This window comes from Macrobrachium nipponense, chromosome 20, assembly GCF_015104395.2.
Source record: "Macrobrachium nipponense isolate FS-2020 chromosome 20, ASM1510439v2, whole genome shotgun sequence".
NCBI classification, from domain to species: domain Eukaryota; kingdom Metazoa; phylum Arthropoda; class Malacostraca; order Decapoda; family Palaemonidae; genus Macrobrachium; species Macrobrachium nipponense.
Window position 1 is genome coordinate 74,870,578 of NC_061089.1, and position 27,939 is coordinate 74,898,516.

Genomic DNA, 27,939 nt, shown 5'->3' on the forward strand with positions numbered 1-27,939 from the left:
CAGATTAACGCTGCTTGCAACGCCAGGTTAGTGTTGTATATTATCTTCCCTGCGCTTTCGCACTTGATAAACCAATGCATAACTAGAAAGCAGTGGTGGAGTGCATACTACCTATCGTATTTGATCCATTCTATATTTGACTAAAATCAAATATTAGATGTCACGACTACACCAGAATGAATCAACGAAAGCGGATGCCTTCGTCTCATATTTGCGTTTTCTACAAAATCGTTAACTATCTTATCTGTGGTGTCATAACTTCGCACTGACAAAATAACTTACGTGATAGATAAGACCCACATGGCGTCCTGAAACTGTCAGTATCTTATCTGAAGCGATAGCGCCCGGAGACTACAGGTACTACTACATACATGCCAAGGGTTTCAACCAAGATTCTGAGGCGACTTGTTTCAACGTTTGTGGAAGGCAGGCTCACGGCGGCATGGCAGAGGTAGGTCTAGAAATAGCCTTACCCTTTATTTGGAATGAGAGAGTTCGAGTTTATCACTTGGCTTTTCGACTGTTCTATTTTCTGAGGCAAGTTCCCAGGAGGATCAAGTGAAAATGACGTCGACATAAAGGGAAATTTAGTAGACGTTTATAAACCCTCGACTTTTGAAGACGAGGAGAATTTTTATTTAAGTTACAAGCTAACATGAATTTTCATCACGTCTTATATACATGTTTCGTGTAATCAGACGACTGAAAAAAAAAAATTCCCTAGGTGAAACTTCGTTATCCAGCGCGATCAGAAATAAACATAGTCGGTGTAAAGTTACGGAGACAAAAAAAAAAAAAAAAAAAAAAAAAAAAAAAAAAAAAAAAAAAAAAAAAAAAAAAAAAAAAAAAAAAAAAAAAAAGTTTGTTATTGAGTAAGTTTTCTTGCCCTCCAGCTTGGGAATGAATAACAGTTCAAATCTCTTCATTGCACTGGAATTATCCACCTTTCTGAGGTCTCAGAGTCTGTTGGTCATCCTTTAAAAGATCGGCAGACGACAAATGTTTCCAACAGCCTCCCAAATTGGAACTCCAGAAGTTCAGGCAGATGACTAATGTTTCCAACAGACTCCCAAATTGCAACTCCAGAAGTCCAAGCGGAGTCCAATACATCAGTACCCTAATATTGTTCTCTTGCATTCAAATACATTTTTATCAATTTGTTAATGTACTAATTATCTTTTATCAAGTGTGTTCTCTTCTATCTGTATTTCCCTTTACCTCGTCTTTCCTCTTCCTAATGAACACCAAATTCTCTGGAAGATTTAATTTCAAGTCAGTGGCCCCTGTGGGCGTGTTGCGTATGAATAGGTTTCATCCTCGGAATAATAATACGGGATATGCCAGTGAACATCCCTGAAAAGGAACCTGGAAAAGCAAGATTCCGAAGTAGCTCCAGGACTCATGCGGAAGTGTGTACTCCTGGAAACAGTACACACTTCTGCATGAGTCCTGGAGCTACTTCGGAATCTAGTTTTTCCAGGTTCCTTTTCAGGGAGCTTCACTGGCATATCCCATTTTATTATTATTATTATTATTATTATTATTATTATTATTATTATTATTATTATTATTATTATTATTATTATTATTATATTATTTTGCAAAGTAAGGAAAATATATACCGATGGGTCCACGATTTTATTTTCAACTCTAGCTTCGTGACAGCATACCTAAAGCATTTTGAAGTTGACTTTGCTGCCGCTCAAGTCTTGACTCAACATATCGTACTGAACTGGGGTGTTGTCATTTCGTCTCCTACAGCCGATAAACAATACATCAAGGCGTTAACATTCTTTGAAAACGATGTTTAATTAAACTAATTTTGTCCTTTGATCAATAAAATAGTCTGCATGACATAATGGGCCTAAATTGGACTTCTGATTTTCACACATGATAAACGACTATATAAATAATATTTAAATAAATATATATAATATATATATATATATATATATATATATTATATATATATATTATATATATATATCTATATATTATTATATATAGATTAATAATATATATATAATATATATTTATCTGCTTTGATTTGATTATTCCCGTTATTCTTGTTTTATTAGCCCTGGTCGCCATTCTTCTTATCCTTTTCATAATTGCTTAACATAATTAACTCAGACCTAGCTATTAAAAAAAAAAATCAAACGAATATAATTCAGTCTTATTTTTTATCGAATTCCTTGCATATCACCCTGTTTCATTTGGACACGTTGGAAAGCTGTGGGAGTCAAAACTGACGAATACATTAAGAAAGGCTTGCTTTCATTAAAGCTTTCTTAGGTTGATCTTTCTGTAGCTATTCATTTCTTCTAACTAGAAATTAATTCAAATTAGTTTCACATGTATACCTCGACCTACTACCATAAGCATATTATAAGTAGCTGAAAGGATAAGAATATGAAAGGTGGCGTTCTCGTTTAAGTCTATTTCATGTTTTTATTTATTTATTTTTTTTAAGACTGCTTTAATCAAGGGTTGCTCTTTGACGGCTACAGGGTGTAACACGAGTGTATGCACATATTTTGGGGAATGAAAGATAAAGTTTCTTTGAACAGAAAATATTTTATAAACATGCATTTTAAGGCGCCCGTTGTCGGTGCGGGGAATTTTAAAATAACCGTTATCATTAGTGATGCTTTCAAGCGATGGAGTTCGTAGTGAGAAGTCGGCTCGAGTCGCCTGAGATGTAGAAGAGAGCGGAGGTGGCGTATATAGGAGTGATGGAGGGATTAGGCCGATGTTAATAAAGTATCTCCCAATAAAATGTATTCTTTAGGTTTTGAAACTTTCCCTCCCTACCCGTGGCATTCACTGGCCACCGATAAAAAACAAAACAAAAACTGAATCTCTAACTGAATCTCTCATCCATCAAAGATACGTTTGCTTATTCATTAGACACCTATCAAAGATTTCAAGTGGAGATTTAAAATCTCTTCCTCTCCATCTAAAGTATTAATCAGACACCAGTCATAAGCGTAGAGCTAGTCATGATTCCTGGTTCAGCAATGTCGTGACGATGCACGAAAATTCAAAATTCACAAATGAATGTTGCTCAGCAACGTTTACACTACTGTATTGACTTGCTCTCTTGTGGTGCTTTGAGGTGTTCCACCTCTAGGCCCATGTTCTAAATTTTGCCGTTCTTTAAACAATTTGATTCATCTATGTATGATTCTCTCCGGTTTATTAAACTTTCTTGATATCTCTCCAACAGGAACTTGCATCGAATGCAGTGCGATAATTGTCTCTCGCTCATCAAGGGATGTTTCTTAGACCGATAAATGACACATTGACATTAGATTCCCGTGCACATAACATCAAAAGCAATAGAGTGAGGTCGCCTGGTTCACACTGTTAGGATATCGTTATTTTTTCTTTTTGTTTTTAAATCTGATAGCATTTTGTGAGATTCCAATGTTTTCTGTAAAATTTAACAAATGGAATAGCTCAACTACCTTCAACTTAATATTGAAATGATAATTTAAGGACTTGTTTATGCGATACTACTAGTGATAGGTGTCTCCTATCTATTTGGTAATGTATATCTATGGTTGTGATATGACGTTTTTTTATCACTTCGTTTCGTTCATGTCAATTTTGCTATATGGAAAATAGTTTTACACAATAACATAACATAATGTTCTAAAGATATCAGTGACTGTTTTTAACGTCATACGATTTCTTCCATCTTTGAAAAGAATAATTGATAAATAAGGCATGAATCGTGCGTCAGGCAAGTGAACGAAAAATTATGAAACTCTGCCACGAGTTTTTTGGCCGACAGTACTACTAATAATAATCATCATTATCATCATCATTATTGTCGTCATCACCTTCACCATCCTCATTTGATTTGAGGTTTTTCTCTCTTCGGTACTCTATAATTAGATATTGATAGTGACTATTACCGAGAGAGAGAGAGAGAGAGAGAGAGAGAGAGAGAGAGAGAGAGAGAGAGAGAGAGAGAGAGAGAGAGAGAAATGCTCCTTATATAAACATTTTTCCCTCGGTTTACACGTGCTCAAATGTCTTCAAATGTGTAGCAATTAATCTTACAAAGAAAATGATCGGTTATTGGGTTAACAGGTAATCGTAGATTTCAGCCTATATGAAAATCATGGCTATACATTGACAGTACTGTCAAATACACACACATTATATATATATATATATATATATATATATATATATATATATATGTATGTATATATGTATACAGACATGGAATAACGTGACGTAAAACGAGTTAAATGGACCAGAGAAAATGCAATACAGGATCCTCCGAGGAATGTATGAACAACCTAAGGACCACGCCTTATTGGGGAATTATAGTGGAGTCCGGCACATGGCCAGTAGCCTATAGAATTGAATATAAGAAAATAATGCCTTTCCCCATTATAAAAGATTAATCAAAGAAATAGTAGAAGATCAATTAAGAGTCCCCTATGGACAGTGCTGGACAGAAAGCTTAGTAGCCATATGTACCAAATATAAAACATATAGAGACTAATGGAATGAGAGAATATACAAAAAATGAGCTGAAAAAGGAAATGAAGATAAGAATGAATCAAGATAGCCAAGAGGCTGAGAAAGAAAAGAGGAAAGAAATAAAGAAACTGAGGTTCATAGATCATTTCTGGGAAAAGAGGTACATAGGGGAACTAGAAACAAAGGACGCGTGTATGATAATGAAAGCCAGACTGAATATGCTGAACTTGAAGGCTAACTTCCGGGGTAAATATAAGGACGTGTGTAAAATCTGCAAAGTGGAGGAGGACACCAAGATCAGGACATTAATTCAGAGACCCTGAAATCCCCTAACAGAAAACTGGGGGGAATATATAAGGCTAGCCCTAAAAATTAAGAATGTTGTTAACCTGGCAAACAATGGATGTCAAAGTATAAAGGAAAAGGAATGAAAGGGGGTTGAGTTAAATATTTTGTAATATCTAATTTAGAAATATCTTTGATTTTTCGTGGTTATTATTGCAGAAAAGGGTTGTAAACATGAATTAAAATAAATATTGTAAAGTACCATAAAGTAAAGTTTAGGTAAACCTGAGTAAAGTAAATAAAACGGGAATAAAACTATGCACCTTACGTACATAATGCAGTATGCTCGCAACTGTGTTTGTGGAGTGAGCGCTTAGGAACCAGGAGCCGACAGAGAAAACTCTAGTCTAGACCAGTGGTCTCCAACCTATGGTCGGCGGTGTATGATTTGCTGGTCCGCCAAATTGCTTTACTCGGATATTGCTGGCCCGTCCTAGGACCCATGGTGGGCCCGACCTGCCCATCCCAAGACCCATGGTGGACATCGCCCGCCCGACCTGGGACCCTTGGTGGGCCTTTCTGGCCCGTCCCAGGACCTGTGGTGGACATCGCTGGCCCGTCCCGGGACCCATGGCAAGCCCGGCCTGCCCATCCAGGGACCTGTGGCGGACGTCGCCTGCCCGTCCTGGGACCTGTGGCCAGCCCGGGAACCCATGGTGGACATTGCTCACCTGTCCTGGGACCCGTGGCGGGCCTGGCCTGCCCATCCCGGGACCCGTGGCGGACCCAGCCTGCCCGTCACAGGATCTGTGGCGGGCCTGGCCCGCCCATACCGGGATCTGTGGCGGGCCCAGCCCGCCTGTCCCAGGACCTGTGGCAAGCCCGGCCCTCCCGGGACATGTGGTGGGCATTGCTTGCCTGTCCCGGGACCCGTGGCAGGCCTGGCCCGCCCGTCCTGGGACGTGGCGGAAATCACCCGCCCATCCTGGGACATGTGGCGGACATTGCCCACCTGTCCCGGAACCCGTGGCGGGCCCAGCCTACCCGTCCCAGGACACGTGGTGGACATCGCCTGCCCATCCCAGGACCCGTAGCGGGCCTGGCCTGCCTGTCCCGGAACATATGGCAGACATCGCCCGCCCGTCCCGGGACCCATGGCAGGCCCAGCCCACCTGTCCCAGGACACATGGCAGACATCGCCCACCCATCCCAGGATCCTTGGCAGGCCTCGTCTGCCAGTCCCTGCAGAGCGCAACACCTATGCTGTGCCTTAGAACCAGAATATGCCACTGTATCCTCTCAATTCTCTTGAGGCCTCTCTGAATCCTCTGCTTCTTCTCCTGGCACTCTATGAATCCTACTGAATCCTCTCAATTTTCCAGGGGCTTCTCTAAATCCTGGTTCTTCTCCCAGCACCTCCATGAATCCCCTCATTTTCGTCACTGTTTCTATAATCTTCCCCTTTTTCTTTCCCTTCCAGGAATCAATAAAACTCTAAGAAAACTTTTTAACATATATATTTTCGTTCAAGGTTAACAAAGCAAACTATTATAAGATAAACATCAAACTTTCCCTACAACAAACATTCTCCTCAAAATTTTCACATCTGATCCGTCTTCGTGAGGCCAGCGTAGATTTGATCGCACCATTCCTTGAAGATCGAAAGCAGCTTTTGTAGTTTCCAGTGGTCCTCCTCCAGGCGTCTTATTTCTCGTGAAGGTTTTTCAGGTCGCAGACCAATTTGTCCTTTGCTCCTCGCAGCTGTCCAACCTTATCTTCCAGCTGGTCGTTCCGTTCGCCCTAGACACCGGCCTTCCTCTCCAGCGACTCCAGACGACGATTTCCTTCCTCTAGAAGGCAATGCCAGCTCGTTCCTCTTGAGTTTCGCCACCTCAACTTCACACTGGAGTCCACAGTTTTCCTTCCAAAGATCTTCCACTTCCTTCTGCAGGTTCTGGAACCTCAACTCGAGGTCTTTCCTGTCGGATTCCCGCTTTTCGGTCGCGTCTTTTTGTTCATGGATGAGCCTTGCCATCCGCGCCGCTTCTACCATCTTTAGCTGCAGGTCTTTCTCCTTCTGTCGTAGGAGTTTCTCGAGCCTCTCAAGCAGGCAGTCTGCCTCTGCCAACTGCCCATCAGTTCCCTTATCCCCTCACATAGGGCATCATTTCTCTGCCCGATTTCCTTCGCGTTATGCTTCAGCTCCTGATTTTCCTCTGCCATATTGAGGATCTTGTCTTCCAGCTGCCGTTTCTCCCTATTCTCACGGTCGTTCTCCCTTTTCAGAAACACCGTTTCAGCTTCGAGAGAGTGGGCCCTCTCTTGCAAGGCCTGCTGTTGCAACACCTCCTGAGTGATCTGGATTTCACGAACGCGTTCTTCGCTTTTGCATCTCTTCTTGGTAGTCGAGCCTCTATTGTAGCTGAAGAATCGTCCTATCCAAGTTCACGCGCTGCTCTCTCTGGCACTGGATGGCGTCTCGCAAGGCCGCAATTCTCTCGTTCAGTTCCTTTTCCTTGGGCTGTTTAGCTCCATCATCATCAGTCAGGAGAGAAATCTCACCAGCGAATAGGCAGCCACAGCAAACAAGATGACTATTCCTCCGTATTTCGAACAACATCTGGACAACAATGTCCCAACAACAGCTGCTGCCAAGGCCAAGTAAGGCCACATTTTCTTCAAAATGGAATCCATATCTGAAGTATCCAGTTCATATACTCTCCTCTCTCTCTCCTCTCTCTCTCTCTGGATTTTTCGTTGATTTTCTATATTCCACGAGAGATATTTTGATATACCGAAATATAGCAGGAAAGATTCTGAAAGATTTTTAGTTATCCCTTGTCTCTTGGTGTTATAAATTGCTGAAATCTCTCTCTCTCTCTCTTTCTTGCCCCGAAGGTCTTGAATTCTTCATTTGTTCCTTCATTTAGGTTTAAGGCTTTGCTTTGCATTCAATAAGTTTAGAGAGAGAGAGAGAGAGAGAGAGAGAGAGAGAGAGAGAGAGAGAGAGAGAGAGAGAGACTGTATTTTTGCATAGAAAACGTTTATTGTTATATTTACATAAGACAGTGCATGTAAGATCACTCCGTTTGGAATAAGGAATCTAATGTGTATACTACCATGCTTAGTGTATAATGCTTCAATTGAGGTTTATATTAATATTATTCTATCCATCTAGGTGTACATATATATCTATATATATATATATATAGATATATATATAATATATACTATTATAATATTATATATTATTATGTTATATTAATTGTATTAATGTATATAATATATATATATTATATATATATTATATATATATATATATATATATATATATGCGAATCCCACAGGAAAATGATAGACAGAAATCCAAGCGCTTTCGTCTTTACTCAGAGATAATCCAGGATTATCGTACATCACACGGTCACAAACCTAAACAGATTTGACCCTAACCGAAATTACAAAGTACCTTTACAGTCCAAAACATGTAAAAACTGAAAATATTAATTTTGTTGCTTATATTTATCTACAACTTTTTTCATAATGAAAGCATCAAGTTTAAATAAACCAAGACTTAAATTTAGAACATTTCTAATTATTTGACTTGATGAAACAAGATTCAATGACATTCCTTGACAATGTCTGAGTAAAGACGAAAGCGCTTGAATTTTTTACTATCATTTTCCTGTGGGATTCGCTTATATATATATATATATATATATATATATATATATATATATATATATATATATATATACATATATATGATATAATGTCCCAAAGACTGGTCATCTTTTAGACATGCTGTCTATGCACAAGGGATGCCAAAGGACACGAATGAATCAAAAGTATACTGAAGCAGGAATGCGCACACCTGAAAGGGACTATTGAGACCCACCAATCATGGCAAAAGCATACCGTGCATGTGCACGTGTGTGTGCGCGTGTTGTGGGCGTAATGTACGTGATATTGCAACAGGACTAAAAGAGAGAGAGAGAGAAAATAACTACGGTTGTTAACGATGATGTTTTTTCACGACCACAAAACCGTGACCAGGTAGTGTATTTCTTCTTCTTTCGAAATAGCGTATTCAGGAACTTGACCTTTTTCTCCTTAAAGGAAATAACAATGGCCACAGCTGTGAGTAAAAATAGATGAACGTGAAATGACTGTTAACAGTGTGTATTTTATAATCTCTTTATATTTTACGAGTATCTGTTTATTTTCAGTTGTTTGTCCATTTATTTTTTTTTCTTTTCCATTTACTAGTCTCTTCTGTCTGTTTATCTGTTACTACTTTCTAATGAACACCATAATATTCTTTGGAAGCTTGAATTTCAAGTCAGTGGCCACTCGTTTCTTAGGATATGTGACACCAGATGTTTGATACCATTAAGAAGTTTTCTGTTTCCTGATTTCATGAACTATTTTATCGTCCGTTCTATTATAACCTTTTTAGCCTTTCTAGGGGACCGTTGTAGTCTCAAAGTTATTATTATTATTATTATTCTAAAGATGAACCTCATTCATATAGAAGAAGCCCACCACCACAGGGTCCATTGACTTGAAATTCAAGCTTCCAAAGAATAGTATTCTGCCGTTCATTGGAAAGAAGTAACAACAGAAGGTAATGGGAAATACAGAATGAAGAGATCACTAATCACGGAGAGAGAGAGAGAGAGAGAGAGAGAGAGAGAGAGTTTCATACCGACTTGTGTTTGTGATGGTTAATTTTTCAGAAATCATTTTCAAGAGCAATTTATGATTGTTAACAAAAGTCCCCCTACTCTAATGATTCTTCATTGAATTCTTTAGTTCAATTGAACGTTTGCAACAAGTATGCACACACAAATACAATCACACATGCACGCACGCGCGCGCGCACACAAGCAAATCCTTATAGTAGTTCCTTTCTATACCATCTTTCTTCGTAACTAGAGTGAATGTCACTTTCAAATGATCACAAGAAATAGCAACGCTGTCATCTCATACCCAAACAACGAAATCAAGTTGAAAACCAGGCGTTCATTAGGCAGAAATCTTACGTTGACTTCCAGATCTCTTTTAAAGGATAGATTCAATGGCGAATAGACTCTGCTTGGAGGAAAACTAGATGGTTAAGCGTACGATGACAATGACTATTATATCCTTCAAGGCTAAAGCATGAAAAGTTGTACTACAGCCGTAGACTCAGACTGCTCTCCCTTATTATGAAATTATCGTCAGCAGTAGTCGTCAGTTTTTTTTTTTCTTTTTTTATACTATCGCTCCTTTCTGGTTCGGTAAGTACCAGACACACAAAATGAACCTTGATTAGTACTACCAGCCTCGTGGAGAGAGGCCTCGGTAGCATTCTATCGTTTTACTATCCTTTTTATTATATTTGTAACAAACGTATACATGTATGTATGTGTGTAATAGGAAAAGTGTTATTTTTATTTAGGTGAGAAGGAAATTATGTCTGGGGCATAGCAGGACCAAGTTGTGTTTTCAGGAAACGTTGTGTTGAGTTGTAAGTATATTGTTTTTGTTTTTTAAGTTTTAGCTTTTTATAAAAGAAATCTATTGAAATGGCAATTTGTCTGTCCGTCCGCTCTTTTTCTGTCAGCCATCAAATCTTGAAAACTACTGAGGTTAAAACTGGCGTGTCAGTTAACCAATGGTTAAATTGAACATAGAGATATGTGACGTAATGGTTAATGAACGTTGAGTCATAAGCTCATCTGTTGTTATATATAGATATAGATTTTTTTTGGCATTATGCCAAGCACTGGGGCAACTAAGGCCATTCAGCGCTGAAACGAAAATCGACAGTAAAAGGTTTGAAAGGTGTAACAGGAGGAAAACCTCAAAGCAGTTGCATTATGAAGCAATTGTTCGGAGAGGGTGGACAGTAAGACAGAAGAAATAGAATATGAACGGAGGTACAATAAAGGGAAGGAAAGGTATTGCAGCTAGGGGCCGAAGGGACGCTGCAAAGAACCTTAAATTAATACCTACATTGCACCGGAAGAGGTGCACTGAAGGCACTAACCCCTACGGAGAATAACTTTGAGAGCTACCAAAGAACAATTCAAAGTAGGTTTCGTCAGTTAACACTCAGAGGAACGAATATTATAACAAAAATGATTACAAAGAAAAAATGACTAATGACGTCACATGTCTTCGTGTTCATCTTAACCTTTGTTCAACTGACAAGCAAGTTGTAACAAAAGAAATATAGGCCTACGCTTGCAACATGACTTTCTTAAGAACACAACTTTCTTCGCCCTACTATGTGTGTGATAGAATTTCCTGTTCACATAAATTAAAGAAATAAAACTTTCCTCGTCACATTTTTGTAGCAATATCTCCCAATATCTGTGGTATCACTGACCCACTGTCCTTGCCATCATCATAAATTGGCCTCATCCTTCACTCTAATTTTAAATCGAGATATTTTCCTTCTCACTTAATCATATCGGGTAAATTATTCCTCAAAATGAGTATGGTATAGATGTCTCTCATATGCAACCCATAACTGTACGAACTGCGTCTATAAGTAAGTTCGAGAAGGATCACTTGAAACTAAATAAATTGTTTCAGGGCAAAAGCGTGCAAAGGATATACGTCGAGATATCAAGATGTTTGAAAAATAAGGTGTTATAACTATGTTATCTAATTATGAAAGATTTCCGTGGCCATACTGGGCTCTAATATTTGATATGTCTGGGGTATTTAAACACCTTACAGAAACCAAAGTATATTGATAGTGCATTGATAGTTTGTTGCAATACATTTGAATACATTAATATGTCACCATGACTCCCATTTCTACAGTACTATTTTTTTTACCACCATGGCATGCATTTGATTTGGATATTTTTTTAAACCAATTTACTTTTTATAATGTGAAACATATAACATATATTATAATTACGTGGCATTCTCGCTTAGAAATTTGAATTGCTAAAAAAATAAATATGTTGAGGATATGTGCCTTTGTTATGCCTTTGGTTGTTTTTGATAATTATTTGGACTAATAAAATGCCAATGCATGCCTGGATGTATGTACTTGTCCGCAGAATTTTTTTTAATTCTCTTGAGTGGTCCGTGAAGTCGAAAAGGGTGGGGACCACCGGTCTAGACGAACTCAGACTAAAAGGTGGACTCTCGAATAACGGAATAACAAATGCTCCACGGTAGAGGTCGACCGCGGCCACTTGTTTGGTCGATCGCCGTTCCCGATCAGAGTTCTATATAAACAAACAAAACCACAAGCATGCATATATATATATATATATATATATATATATATATATATATATATATATATATATATATACTCTAAAGACTGAAACTCTTTTACGATCTATCATACTACAATATCTCATAATACGTGGGATACAAAAAATTTCAGATATCGCCATAGTACGATAAAACATGAGTTCAGCTGCCTCATTGATATATATTAATATTATATAAATATATATAGATATATATATATATATATATATATATATATATATATATATGTTCTATATATATATATATTATATATATATATATATATTATATTAGGTATGTATATATATATCAGTGAGGCAACTGAACTCATGTTTTATCGTACTATGGCGATATCTGAAATTTTTTGTATCCCACGTATTATGAGATATTGTAGTATGATAGATCGTAAAAGAATTTCAGTCTTTAGAGTAGATCTCGGAGTCCAAAAATCTGGCCACCCCTGCTCCAGGGCATGCCCCATGGAAGCTATGATCTGAAAATGTGCTCATGGGCTTAATATTGCACGGTTAGAACTGAGTACCTCCTGTGAACGACCAGTTACGAAAAAAAAGTTACCTATTTCATGAAACAATTCTCATTATAATAATACTTTATCAGTAACCGAAATCTAACTATATCAAGTAACAAGACTTCTTCATATAAGGTTTCCAATAATTCTCATATTACAATTTATGTACAATCTCTTTTTAGTGTTCTGTAAAAGAAAACTATTTGTCTGTCCGTTCGCCCTTTTCCTGTCCGCCCTCAGATCTTAAAAGCTACTGAGGCTAGACGGCTGCAGAATGCAAATTGGTGTCCTGGATCATCCACCCTCCAATCATCAAACATACCAAATTGCAGCCCTCTAGCCTCGGTATTTTTTTTTTATTTAAGTTGAAAGTAAGCGATAATCGTGCGTCTGAACAACACAGGGTACCACCTGGCCGTGGCTGAAAGTTTCATGGGCCGTGGGCGAGTTTTTCATACAGCATTATACGCTGTACAGAGAACTCGGATACGCCGAAGAGACTTCGGGCATTTTTTAACAGCTTTCTTTAAATTTCAACTTAATCTTCAGAGCCCAACTCCAAGAGGCGAGGAGAGGCTGTTCTTTCCGAGCAATTTCCCCGACGACTCCCGAAATCTGCCGTCGTCATCCAGCGGCGTCGCCGCTGCTCCCGTCAGGCCGAAACGTCGTTCGAGGGAAGACAAACCAGTCGCCGACGAGCTCGATGCTGCGAAAATGGGTAACTTTCAATTTCCTTTTCTTACCCCAGTGGTTCTTAACCTTTTTATTACCACGCCCCCTCTAAGAGTTGGCCCTTTCTTTCACGGCCCCCTTGCATTTATGAGTAAAATTCCCTCCCACTTCTTAAAAGAATAACGAATATAATTAGGGATTTTTTTTCCCTAGGGCTCGCACCTCCCCTGGAAATTGCTGACGTCCCCTAGGTTAAGAACCACTGTCTTACCTTATAACTACTATTTTTAAAAATAAAACGACGTAGGAGAAATGGTAGTAAGCAAGCGTGGTTACTAATTTTACAAATGTCTTAGTAGGAGTGACAACAATCCCAGTATTGCCGCCAGTTTTACATTTCTTGCCTAGTACCGAAAACTGGGTAAGGAATTACGATAAACATAGATATCTTTAAATGGTCTTCCTTCTTTCCTTCTGAATTTAACCGTCAATAAAGAACTGCATATTGCTTCATTCATTTGCATTTATCTCTGGGACATGAACCTGAAGCCCGTGAAAAAAATGAATATAATTATAAGCAGTTACTATTCCAAAGGACACCTTTGGTGCGGTACCTAAACCAGTTGTTATTTTAGATAACTCCATGATGAGCACCCTCATCCATTTTCCTTCCATACTGTCAAAAGTTTGTCTGAAGATACCGAGATACCGAAAGTGATGATGATCATTTACTTTCAATACCTTATCTGAGGTATGTTTCTACTTATGAAAACTTTATTATCACTCTGCAAATGTGGTATATTCTGAGACAACTTCGATTTTTTTTTTTCTATTTACCACCTTTGCTTATGGCTGCCATTCATTAATTTTCTTTGGTTCTAAGTTTGCTTCACAAGCTTAGGCCTTTTTTGCATTTGATTGTTTCCTTATGAATAACAATTATGATAATATATTTAATTCATGCTAATGAGTATTCTCGTGCCTTTACATTGATTCCGTAAACTCTCATTAAGTATATCTTAGTCTAACCAGACCACTGAGCTGATTAACAGCCCTCCTAGGGCTGGCCCGAAGGATTAGATATTTTTACGTGGCAAGGAACCAATTGGTAACCTAGCAACGGGACCTACAGCTTATTGAGGGATCAGAACCACATTATATCGAGAAACTAATTTCTAATCACCAGAAACAAATTCCTCTAAATCCACGTTGACAGAGCGGCGGGAAATCGAACTCGAGAGTACCGTATCGGTACGCGAGCACGTTAACCACTCGTCCAACGAGGAACTGTAAACCCTTATTGAGGGAACCTGTTATCTCCATTCTCCACAGCCGAGAGCAAGACGCCCCCGACCGGCAATTGTCCCTTGGAATCGCAGCACGTGGGAACCGAGTTGCTGAACGTGGTGGTGGATCTGCCCCTCGACTCCGTCTTCACGACTCTATTCGTCCAAGAGCAGTTTATGACTGACGTCTACCTCGCGAAGAAGACGAGTGGTAAGGCTGATTTCATTGAGGTTCGGGTTCTATAGTTGTGCAGCGGTATATCAAAAAGGCCTCTTTCTTCCAGTGTGAATATCTCAATATCAGGATATCTTTGATTATATATAAACGGCCTAATATTCGCACAATATATATATATATATATATATATATATATATATATATATATATATATATATATATCCCTTAGGTTTCAATTCCCTTAAAAGGTCAAAACGTTATGTACGTATATACGAACAAAGTTGCAGCCACGAAACTGTAACTTGTTCATGCATATATATATACTATATATATATATATATATATATATATATATATATATATATATGCATGTACATAGAGGAGAAAAGATGGTCATAACGTTTAAAAAATTCTAAAAGGTGTAAATATAGGTCTAAAGTGCTGCGAAAGGAAAATGCTGCTGCTTGTCATGCATGTTAAAAGGTAACTGACATTCACTGATCAGGAGAGCTGACGAGGCAAAGACAGAACTAGACTCGATAGGTCATGAGGCTAATTTATAAAAAGTCCCCCCCCCTCTCTTTATTTCGACTTCTCAAATTCAGATATTTAAAAATAAATGCTACAACAGCAAAATGTTCTCCGACCACTTTTTGCAATGAGAATATATATTCTGATTAATTGTCTATTTCATCCATTTCCAACCGTGCTGATGTGTCCTTGATCCTTCCCACTTGACTATACTCTGTTTTTTTCCATCTGTCCATCCGCCTGTTGTGTTTGCGTATGGTAACACTGCGTCCCGGGCTTTAGATAGTTACACTCAGCTTACATTCAACAATAATAACAATATCCTATTTCGAATATTAACAGTGTAATTCGCATACAGTAAATTATCAAAACACTTTTCAGTTGCAAATGTACACCCAGATAACCTTTTATTTACCTAAAACTTACACATAGCGTAACTATCTAAAGCCCGGGACGCAGTGTTACCATGCGGGACCACCACAGGCGGATGGACAGATGGAAAAAAACAGAGTATAGTGTCACTTCCTTTCAAGTCTCAAATTAAAACCTCGGTAATTTATAATATATATATATACATATAATTAAACTGTTTTCGCGAGAACGGACTGGAGAGATAGTAGACAAATCTTTCCCCGCCATCTTAGTATCTCCATTTAGACGGGAATGATATTCTCTAAAATAAATCTTTCCTCCTTTCCTGTGGAAGTGATACCTATTCTATTTTGAGCATCGCCAGTAGTCGACAAAGCTTGTTCGACATTTTGCCGCTAGTAATATAATGTATTTTATCAAGATAATGACGCATATCTTACTGATGTTAATGTTATGTGGGCCTAGTTGGTTCTCTATACGTTTGTCGATGCTTTCATTGTCTTCATTCCGAAAGCAATAAATGACAACTACGTAAAATAAGAGGTGCCATTGTCTGTACTAATCCATCCACCAATCGTTTCTTGTCCAGACATCACCTGCACTCAGTGGCAGGAAAGAGAAGACGGAGTCAAGACCCGACAGATGACCTACACCATGACACTCCCGCCTTCGAGCTTCTCACCCAAGGTCTCCTACGTCACGGAAAACCAGGTAATGATCTCTTATGGTAACTGCTTCTTCGCACGCTTAAGTGCTAGCGCAGACATTCGCCTGGCAGTTAGTCTACGTTTAAAAATAAATGCTACATCAGCAAAATGTTCTCCGACCACTTTTTGCAATGAGAATATATATCCTGATTAATTGTCAATTTTTGTTAGAATTTGTTCAGTTTGTCTGTATGGTGTTTTACGTTGCATGGAACCAGTGCTTATTCAGCAACGGGACCAATGGCTTTACGTGACTTCCGAACCACGTTGAGAGTGAACTTCTATCACCAGAAATACACTTCTCTGACCCCTCAGTGGAATGACCGATAATCGAACTCGCGGCCATCGAGGTGGCAGGCCAAGATCATATCGATCACGCCACTGAGGCGATTAGAATTTGTTCAGCACATCGTCGAGAAGTATCTTCAAGAGCCACTTGGTTTCAGATCCCTGATTATAGCGCTGTTCTAGAAATGAATATTAGGGTTTGATCAAGTTAGAAAGCATACATACATACATACATGAAATTCGAGCAATTTTTATACTGATTGCATGGTTACATTTAACACTAGAAAAAACATTATCTTATCTTAAAACAATTATGAATTAGTCATTACTTAAAGTGTTATTTTCCACTCATTTGCGATATCGGACGATTATGTACTGCAACTTTCTTTGATTACAGATCTTATTACTAGTCACATTATTCAAGACGTTGCGTTTATGCTCGATAAGTTGTAGTGTCAAGCTCCTTAAGAACAAATCAAGAATTCATTGTAATTTTACTTTATCGACAGTTCAAGGGTTTGAATGCAAGTGCCAGGAAGTAGAAACTGTTCAATTACTTCTTTTTTTTTTTTAGTATCACTGAAAATTTTTGTTTTGTTCCAACCTATAACACTTTCAGGGACGGCATCTAATCCAGCTCTGGTTTGTTTGTAGGTTCTTCTCTCACAGAGCAGCCCTGGTGATGTCTACATCGTCGAGTCGGAAGTACTGAACTCGGGCATTCCTTACGCAGACGCATTCAGCGTCGTGAAACACTTCTGTATCTGCCGACAGGATGACGCCAAGACTAGCGTAGTGTGCTGGGCGTCGGTCAAGTTCAAGAAAACTCTCTGGGGCTTTGTCAAAAGTCAGTCACAAAGAGAGAGAGAGAGAGAGAGAGAGAGAGAGAGAGAGAGAGAGAGAGAGAGAGAGCTACAAATGTCCTTTAATATCTAATTCGCTCCACCTCGGAATGAATATATTTTATATATGTTAGCCGAAGGGGAATTTTTTAGTCGATAAGAAATTTGTCGGCTCACGGGCCCGAACCATCGAACCAACACATTCAAGACGCTTCACTGTGTGTCCTGAATTTGTTGGATTCGATGGTTCGCGCCCGTGAGCCGACAAATTTCTTATCGACTAAAAAATTCCCCTTCGGTTAACATATATGAAAATATATTAATTCCGAGGTAGAGCGAATTAGATATTAAAGGACATTTGTAGCTCGATGTACGTATATGAATCACGGTAATGTCATATGACATATATATAATAAGATATATATATAACATATATATATAATTATATATATATATATATATATATATATCACATACATGCAGTATATATATTCTGTACGTTATCGTAATATATATCACTGGATATATGGAAATTACTTGCAAACAGGACATACATAACCCTCTGGAACAAATACCATATACGCTCATCTCGATCAACACCACTTATAAACGCATTCTGGATCTTCTCCCTCCCCCACCCCCAGGCCTGTACCGAGGGGGTGGGGGGTGTGTTGGTGGTGCGAACGAACACCCCCCCCCCCCACACACACATTTCTGGAAGTCCATATTTTCTGTGACTATCCTTTTCATTGAACTGTACTTACAAAGTAATACATAACAATTTTATTTATTTTTTGGCAAGTCTTTTTATTTTATATTTTTATAAATTTTGTTATTAAACATGAACATTATTCTTTAGTAATAGGAAATACAAGAGTGATAATAGGAATATGATATAGGCCACCATATTTGTAAACAATTTTGAGTAAGTTTTCTATTAACCAAAGTTAGTGCTTTTGAATAACAACTAATCGGGTAGCAGGGCATAGACCGCATACCCAATTTTTCTTCTTGATATTCTTAATATAACTTAAAATTTTCAAGTATTTCATCTTGTATATACCTATATATGCAATGACATTTATAGAAGGAAAGGTCCAGGTTTGGGGAAAACTACCCCTCTCCATAAACAAACTCTGGGTACGGGCCTGCACCCCGACACCAATGTCTAGGTTATTTTCCCACCAAATGTTTCCTGAAGGAAAAACCTTATATTGCAGCCATGATCGAAAAGAATACGTGCATTGGTATCGAAGGCGTGATGCAGGAATTGGGATCCAGACTCACCGCCGAAGCTGAGAAAATCAACAATCCAGGCCTTGTCCGAAAGCGCAGAAGGGCGGCTGGAGCATCATCGCCGAGGGCGAGATCACGCAGTCCTTCGAAAGCAAGAGGAAGCAAAAAGGCTCACAAACAAGGTTAGAAAATGGTTTGTTCTCATTCTTGAAGAGAAAATGGAGTCTGTACTAATTCACTGTCTTCTCATTTCATCTCTGGGGCTCCTCGTTAACCCATTACTTTTCTGTCTCAAGTTTTTAGTTTTCTGTAAAAGAAAGGTAATGAGATGCCTTTGTTTGTCCGTCTTCACTTTTTCTTTCTGCACTTGTTTTGTCCGCCCTCAGATCTTAAAAACTACTGAGGCTAGAGGGCTGCAAATTGCTATGTTGATCATCCACCCTCCAATCATCAAACATACCAAGTAGCAGCCCTCTAGCATCAGTAGTCTTTATTTTATTTACGATTAAAGTTAGCCATAATCGTGCGTCTGGCAACGATATTAGACAGGCCACCACCGGCCCGTGGTTCAAGTTTCATGGGCCGCGGCTCATACAGCATTATATCGAGACCACCGAAAGACAGATCTATTTTCGGTGCCGTTGATTAAACGGTCTACAAAAAAACTCGATTTCATTTTCTACTTGTATTTTTTATATATCATTTCACATACCGTGTTGTCCCAGTCGTTTGGAATGTTGTGTGCAAGAGACTTTTCGCCCTATGCATTTATGACAAAAGAATTATATCAGGCTACCCCATAGCAAGTAAATCTTAGATGAAATATATACTACAAGCAGTAATAAGTACAGGGTAAATAAGAATTTTACGCAGTGGACACCGAATAATTTGTCATAAAGTCGTTGCTTGGTATACCTGGTTACAGTGGCGGCTCGTCGCTATCATTCATAGGGGTGGTCTTTATACATAATTTTTTTTTTCAAATTCCTTGATATTAATTGCATAAACACACACACACAAACACACACTTTCTCTCTCTCTCCCGCCGAGGAAGGCAGCAGAACCGCTCCCGAAAGCTACTATTTTGAATTTTACTCATTGACCTTAATGTGGTTATCATTTTTTCCCCACTTAGTACTGCAACTCGGCACTAAGTTGGTTATGCTGCATTACATTACATATCATCAGTATCGTCACTAATTTGATCACTATCACTAATAGTACATATTGATTAAGCTCTGAAGAATTTCAAAACACACCTTCTCCGCCAACGGCAAGACTGACACTGCTTGAGAGGGCAGTGCTCCCTCACCTTTACGCGCGGGATGGCAACCACATTATCACCCTCCATGCAAAATTGGAACTGCTGAGCACAGCAGTTCCACATATTGTTTCAATTCAATTTTTTCATATAAAAACAAGAGAATAATAATAATTTTTCAAGGATTATTGATAACCTATACTTAATTTATCATATTCATAATTTTGTGCATATTATATGAAATGAATGGGGGGTGCTGCAGTTCCACAGCGCCTACTGACGAGCCGCCACTGTCTGGTTAGATACCGAACAAGAAGAGATTATTATTACTCATATTTGACTCAGATTATATGAAGCTGTTTTCAAATGTTAACCGCACGCAGACGCTGCCGAAAACACTAAAATCACAGGTGGAGTACCTACTTAGTTTTTTATTCGTGCTATTATTCAGTCCCCGAAAAAATTCGAAGGCGCAACACAAGCTGCCAAACCGGAGGCATATTCCCGAACTGCAACCGAGTAGAGATCCTTCCCTGAAAAAAGCGGGACGCTATATCTTAAAAAATAACCATAGAATCTTCTTGAAAATAATCTTATTATGTTTTCCACACCCAAATTTCCATTATCCCCCAATATTACCAACATTACCTACCCTAACTTGACCTAACCTACTACCAACATTTCCTACCCTAACTTGACCTAACCTAACCTGCTGGAATGTACGAAAGTGTACTTTCCCACCAGAGAACCTTGCCATCATATACAGATGCTCTGTATATGATGGTAATAAGCCATGCATAAATCACCAAATTCTCTGCTTTTCATTGCAATTGCTGAACAAAATATTTTTGCCTTTTGATTGTTGGAGTTTTCTTTATTTCAAATCATTATATACTACACAAATTCTATCTAATGATGACATGGAGTTTTGTTCGGGAACAACAATATGGATTCAGAGGCTTGAATCCATATTGTTGATATTTTCCGGAAAAGCTTGCCATGATTTATATTATGAATATAGATATGCGTTTATATATATATATATATATATATATATATATATATGATATAAAGGATATATATATATATATATATCTATATATATATTATATATATATATATAAGCGCCTATATCTATATATATTTATATGATTGATATATATATATGTATATATATATAATATACACATATATATATGTGTGTGTATGCATTTGTAGATACGATATATATATAGCTTATGTATATATATATATATATATATATTATATATATATATATATATATATATATATATATATATATATTCCAAAAGGGGTTCCAGCAAGACAAAAGCTCACACACACACACATGTGGTATATAATAGGATATTATATTATATATATATATATATTATATATATATATATATATATATATATATATATATATATATCTATATATATTATATAATATTATATATTAATAAATATATTAAAAAAAATTAAAAAAAAGGTGTTCCAGCAAGACAACAGCTCACATAATTGATTTATTGAAACGTTTCGTGTCCCAAGACATTGGCACATCATAGTCTGGAATAAAATTGTTTGTTTAAAAACATTAAGCTAAAATAAAACTATAAAAGCAAAATACAAAAATGAATTTACATAGAAATGGAACTATCTAACAAAAGCTAACACACCCACAAACTCAGTCGACTCAGGACGAACTACTTTTTTTTTTTTTATCGCAGACATCGTTGAGAAATTTCATTCATCGTCGAGAGGAAAGTATAAAATTGAGGTGTTGCGGAAACTGCTAAAAAGCATTGTTCGGTAATGTCTCGTCATCCAGCACGTTACTTATTTTTTTCTTTCGTTTCAGATGACGCAGAAAGTAAGAACTACCCACTAACAGCTGCAGTCATGATGATCGCCCTGGTTACCCTGGTAACGGGAAATATCGTTCTATATAGAAGACTCTTCTACCTGGAGGAAATGGCGGCTCTTATCAATCCCACTGTACACATACCTTCGCCGAGGTAAGCAGTTTCGAAACTGAAAGCTCTCTTTATTTTTTAAACTTTCGCGAGAATTGTTTGAATTATTTTAATTCCTTTTTGCGTGCTTATATCCAAGGACGAACTTAAAAAGGAAGAGAGAAATAAAAAGTGACCCCGAAGTCCTTTGGCCTTCAATTTCCCGCCATACCTGACTGCAGGGAAACAGGAAAAAGATGCGGATTCTTCGACCAGTTTCTGAACATGATTTCACCTTCCTCACGATTATCTCCCCCCGCCCCCCCTATTTTTTTTCTTATCTCCTTCGGTCCCAATGATAGGTCGTTGGCACTTATAAAAGTCATGATTATAATCCAAAACACCATAAAGATAGCACAAGCTTCATTCACGCCAATCTTGGTAATTTACCACGTACGATTTAAGTATGGCGGTTCACAGAACAGGAAATTTTAGAGCTTTGCTTTCTCATTACTGCTTGGTGTGTTCAATTTTCAAGAAAGACCACAATACAATACAGTCTCATGCATTTGTTTTGTACTGAACACGAAGCGCACTGATAACTCAATATATTCTGCTTCGCGCTCTGTTTTTCATACAATAGAAGCTATATATAGCACGAGTGCACTTTATTGTAGGTGTCATCAGAGACTGTATATTACATTTTATGGAGCGTAAGTGTATATGTGTGTAAATTTCTATGTAAAGGACTTTGCGGATTTACGTAAACATTTGTTATTCATGATACAAACGCGTTTTTTTAATAGGAAATCTATAAAACATGTTTATGTAAAATTATATGTGGGATCGTGGGCGCTTCATAGGCGTATGCCCTGAGGGTTTTCAAACCGTATATGGGAATGCTACTCATCAATGCAAGCAATAACAAAAAAAAAAATATTCCTTTATTTCCCGGGAAGGATTACTATACTGCTTCCCTTTGCAAGTAGAGCTGAAATTAATGTTGAACGGCGTTACATTTCAGAACAACTAAACTTCATTGACGGCAAGTCTAGTATTTGTCTGAGTTACACGGAACACGCTTATGAGTGTACAAGAAACTGACATGAGTTAAGGCAAAAATAATGTTAACTGCGTCTCTCCTTTCGCGGTTCAGGTACCTGAGTTTGGAGAGGTCCTGGGAAGACGTGGCGAGAATATTACACAAGCAGCAGCGGCTACACGAGTCGCAACTGGAAGTGTGGAAGACTAAAGTTGCGAAGGCATCGAGTAGCCTCAAAGACGTAAGTATTTCGCTTTGAAGACAAGGAAAGTATATATATATATATATATATATATATATATATATATATATATATATATATATATATATATATATGTGTGTGTGTGTGTGTGTGTGTGTGTGTGTGTGTGTGTGTACTGTGAAATCACAAATGTAAGCACGTGATTTTGTTTATTAGCTGAAGACACTGGGAAAATTTTAAAAAGAAAAGACATAGTGGCAACCACTTTTGTGCCCCGAAGATGTGTTAAATACACGAAAGTACTTGGCACTCTGTCTTTTCTTTTTTACAGTTTCCTAGTGACTTCAGTGTGTGTGTGTTAAGCTACATATGTCTTTTAATATACGCATTAATATCTAATTCGCTCTACCTCAGAATTAATATATTTTAATATATGTTAACTGAAGGGGAATTTTTAGTTGATAATAATTTGTAGCTTAATGCGTATTATATATACATACACACACACACACATATATATATGTATATATATATATATATATATATATATAGATATATATGATAATATATATATATATATATATATATATCATATATATATATGTATATATTTACAATACACATTCATTTCTCTCTCTCTCACCAGTTGTTGTAAACAGCAACAATTTAGAAGAGTTTAAAAGAAAACTAGACAAAAGCATTAGGACACTGTGAATGATCAGTAGAACCTGCTCCAAGAGATAAGTGAGCACACGATCTCTTCGGATGAACTAATAAGTCTTTGAGATATCCTAATCCTTTAACTGATCATGCGTCTGGCACCACTATAGGTGTCAACAACACAGACCACCACTAGGCCATGGCTGAAAGTTTCATGGACCGCAGCTAAGAGTTTCATGAGGCTTGGGTGAGAGTTTCATACAGCATTACACGTTGTATATACAGAAAACTCGATTGCACCGAAAAAATTTCGGCGCATCTTTTACTTTTTTGCTCTATTTCAGGATTATCATAATTGATTCCAGAGAATAATTTTGATACCGGGTGAAGGTAAATAGAAAACCAGCAACCTACGCAATTTTTCAAAGGTTACAAAATTGCTAATGTAATTAATACATTAATTATGCAGCAGTATTACGAGAGTTACTATGAGATCCACAGCCGGTGTCCCGGTGTTTTTTCGGAATAGAATTTTATCAACGTACCTGACAAAGATGACACTTTGTCACAGGGTATCTTACATACCTACCTAATTTTTGACTGCATTCTGTATTACGAAAGTTGCATATTTCGGGTAATTGTAAGAGTAACGCCGACTTCTTGTAGACATCGCCAGCAAACTCAGAGGAATGTCTTTCGAAGATATAATGGCGTAACTTATGACGTCATTAACTTGGCCCATTCTAAATGGATAATTGGCTATTCGCGAAAGTCTCTACCTCTGGCAACAATGAAATACAACCAATGCAGTACTCCTTGGTTACACTTTGTAATAGTGGTGGTAGTAGTAGTATATAGCATTTATGCCCCATGAGGTCGAGTGCTGAAATCCTTGAAGAAAAGGGTTTCCACAAGAAATCCGAGAAATTACTATCTATCACTATTTCTCCACTGAAAAATTATATAATTTATATGATAAAAAATCAGTCAACAAAGTGAAGAAAATTTTGGTATTCGTCATAATTCCTTTAATATTTTTCCTAATATGACAGTGACAATCATTGTAATACATAGAACATATATAATTATCTTTCTCTTTCTGAACCTTATAGAAGTCAACAAATGACGAAAACTTGGTAGCCTTAGATGTGTGGGTGTACTCCTTACCCAAAAAGGGGCCCTATTATTCATTTGGCTGTTACGTAGGTTTTGCCACGGGTCTCCTCACTTCTAAACAATTGTGCAAGTCGAATCACAAAAGCTGTCCTGCAACCACAGGGGCAATGACTTATCATAGCCGCCATTCTTGAAGCCTTGACAAGGTATGAGTATTCATTCAAAATTGCAGAGACAGCTGTTTGTCGTCATCACCTTGTGGGAGGTGTCATGCATTAGTGTGTTCCGCCACTGGCTTCGGCTGCTTTATTTTACTCTTATGAATATACTTTTTTCTAATGTAAGTAATAAAAAATGCTGCTGAAAATTAGGTAGAGATATAAGGTATACTATGGCTAAGTGATATCTTTGTCAAATGCACAGAAAAAAAGTTATTCCAGGAAAACACCGGGACAAAGGTTCTGAATCTCATAACACTATTAACAGCTTTAACAGAAGTGGCACTAACGTTGATTAGTTCGAGGGTGTAACGGAAGTAGTAAAAGTAGCCACAGTAGCCTTGGTTAATGGCAGCGATCGGCAACTGCCCCGTTGCTTAAAATGAACGTCGGGCGAGTGCGCATGCGCGTGTTTACATCAATCAGGTCGGACATCTTCCCCACTTTCTTTTGGTACCATTTACCTCCGTCAATGGTAATAATAATGTCCTCTTGACATCCTGAGGCTATACACTCCTCACACTTCAAACAAGTAGAAGGTTACATGAGTACTTTGTATCTTAAATTAGAAAAGAGAGAGATAGAGATAAAACACACACACACACACACACACACACACACACACACACACACACATATATATATATATATATATATATATATATATATATATATATATATATATATATGAGGCCATATAATAAATTATAATGCTAAGGTCAGTATATGACGTTAATTCTACAATGACTTCAATCATACTTAGTTGAGTTACTGTATTAAATAAATATATACTAATGCAATATATAGTGTATAGTATATATATATATATATATATATATATATATATATATATATATATATATATATACGTATATATAGGATTTTGACCCACGAGAAACGCTCGGAGCCCCTCTGGTTATTTCATTCAGTACTTCATAACATGTGTTTTTGTTCTCGCATTTTCACAAGCTGACATACTGAACCATCTTGCACACTGCTAAACACATAAGCAGCGCCGGGAACATCAGTTTCTTTCAAATTTATGTTAAAAAATTTCCTTGCTGTGGCCATTACAACATAAGTCGTACTGATTTGTTCGTCCGACCTTGTGTAGCTGCATGTATCACGTGACCAGCTAAGCGCAAAGTGATGACGTAGTTGCCGATCGCTGCTACTCAAGCGTTAGCAGCAACAGCAGTCGTCAAATGAGCGATAATGTTGAGTCGTTCAAATGGTTTGTTAAAATTTGCCAGAATTCCCAAAAATGGAAAAAACCGAGCTAATCGAAATGTAGTAAAACGGATTTCGTGATTATTTATTCGTCAATACAATTTTCCTTCTAATTAAGCTCTTCGTAGGAAATCATTTAATGTGATTTCCTACGAAATTCTTCTCCTTTGATCTGTTAAATACAGGAATGTTAATCTCTGTATTTAACAGTCCTCCACAAAATGATCTCATTACTTTTCAGTCTCGAAAGCAAAATAATGACAGTCATCTTTCACAGCTTTCTCTGTTAGAGATTGGAATTAATAAACGGCGTTTCTTATCCTCTTTCACCTATGGACTACTAACGACTGAATTTCATTGCAAGAGCAAACCTTGGACTATTTCAAGTTAGAGGACGACATAAAAACTTGACTCCAATTTCGACCTAGCTCTCTAGTCTCTTTTCAGGTGTATGTGCCTTACATATGGCAACGTCCTCTCTTCCCTTCCTTAAGGCGTAGGTCTGTTACATGGCATAACATGCATGAGTTTTGGGGGGATGTTATTCTGATCATAGTAGAGCTGAAACTCGTGCTTTCCTTTCATCCTGGCAGGTTCAGGACACTCTCCAATGGATGATCGAAAAGATTCGACTACAAGAGGAGATCTCTCAGTCGGCCGTGGAAGAAACGAGCGAAGAATTAAAGCAAAAGTGGCTAAAAGACAACAGTTGGAAAGAAGAGCAACTCGAGATTATTGCCCAGAAATATAGCTCTGACAAAATGGAAGAAGAGCAACTGACGCATCAGGAGCACTGTTCATCAGGAGCCAATACGAGCGAGGATTGTGACGAAGGTTTGAGATAGAGAATGAGGAATTCCATGGCAATTTTGTCAGGAGTTTATACTGTGTATTTTATCTCATTTTTTTTAGATGTGATATAAGTGTAAAAATAAAAATAAATACATGATTGCCAAGCTATTGCTCACTTTATAAAAGAAAAAGAAAATAATAATAATAACGTTTAAAAAACTGATCTAGTGTTAAAACTGAATCCTTATTTCTACATCTAATAAGACTTCTACCTTAATTCAGATGGAAACCCAAACCTATTCAAAATGGGACACATAGTTTGAGATGAAATGCTACTACATATAGTATTTTACATAATGGTTCCCAGAAAACAAGAAACTTCTTTCCTGAGGTACAATCCAATTTAATTTTTAAGCACTGTAAGTAAATTGTTATAAAACTTGTCGCCTCTTATGAACAAATCTTTTAACAAGTAAGAGTAGATTTTGAGGTTTATCTTGTTATTTCCAGCAGAACAGGCAATGAAATATTACATGATTGTTTCAGTAGTTGCTGTCATTAAACTATCTGTACATGTGTCTGGTTGGTTAGACAAGTATTTTGTTTGTATGGTGCTTTTACGTTGCATGGAACCAGTGGTTATTCAGCAACGGGACCAACGGCTTTACGTGACTTCCGAACCACGTCGAGAGTGAACTTCTATCACCAGAAATACACATCTCTCACTCCTCAACGGAATGGCCGAGAATCGAACCCGCGACCACCGAGGTGG

General features: G+C 37.7%; 1 protein-coding gene across 1 annotated transcript; it reads left to right on the forward strand.

Annotated features, from left to right (window-relative positions):
- The first annotated feature begins 300 nt into the window (after positions 1–300).
- LOC135195238 (protein Aster-B-like) lies at positions 301–27,702 on the forward strand. The gene is made up of 9 exons (XM_064221506.1): positions 301–451; positions 13,130–13,298; positions 14,585–14,749; positions 16,209–16,330; positions 17,269–17,461; positions 18,677–18,874; positions 21,814–21,970; positions 23,064–23,190; positions 26,969–27,702. Exons 1-9 carry the CDS (start codon positions 443–445, stop codon positions 27,218–27,220), a joined length of 1,392 nt encoding a protein of 463 aa, XP_064077576.1. The 5' UTR covers positions 301–442; the 3' UTR covers positions 27,221–27,702.
- The last annotated feature ends 237 nt before the right edge of the window (positions 27,703–27,939 follow it).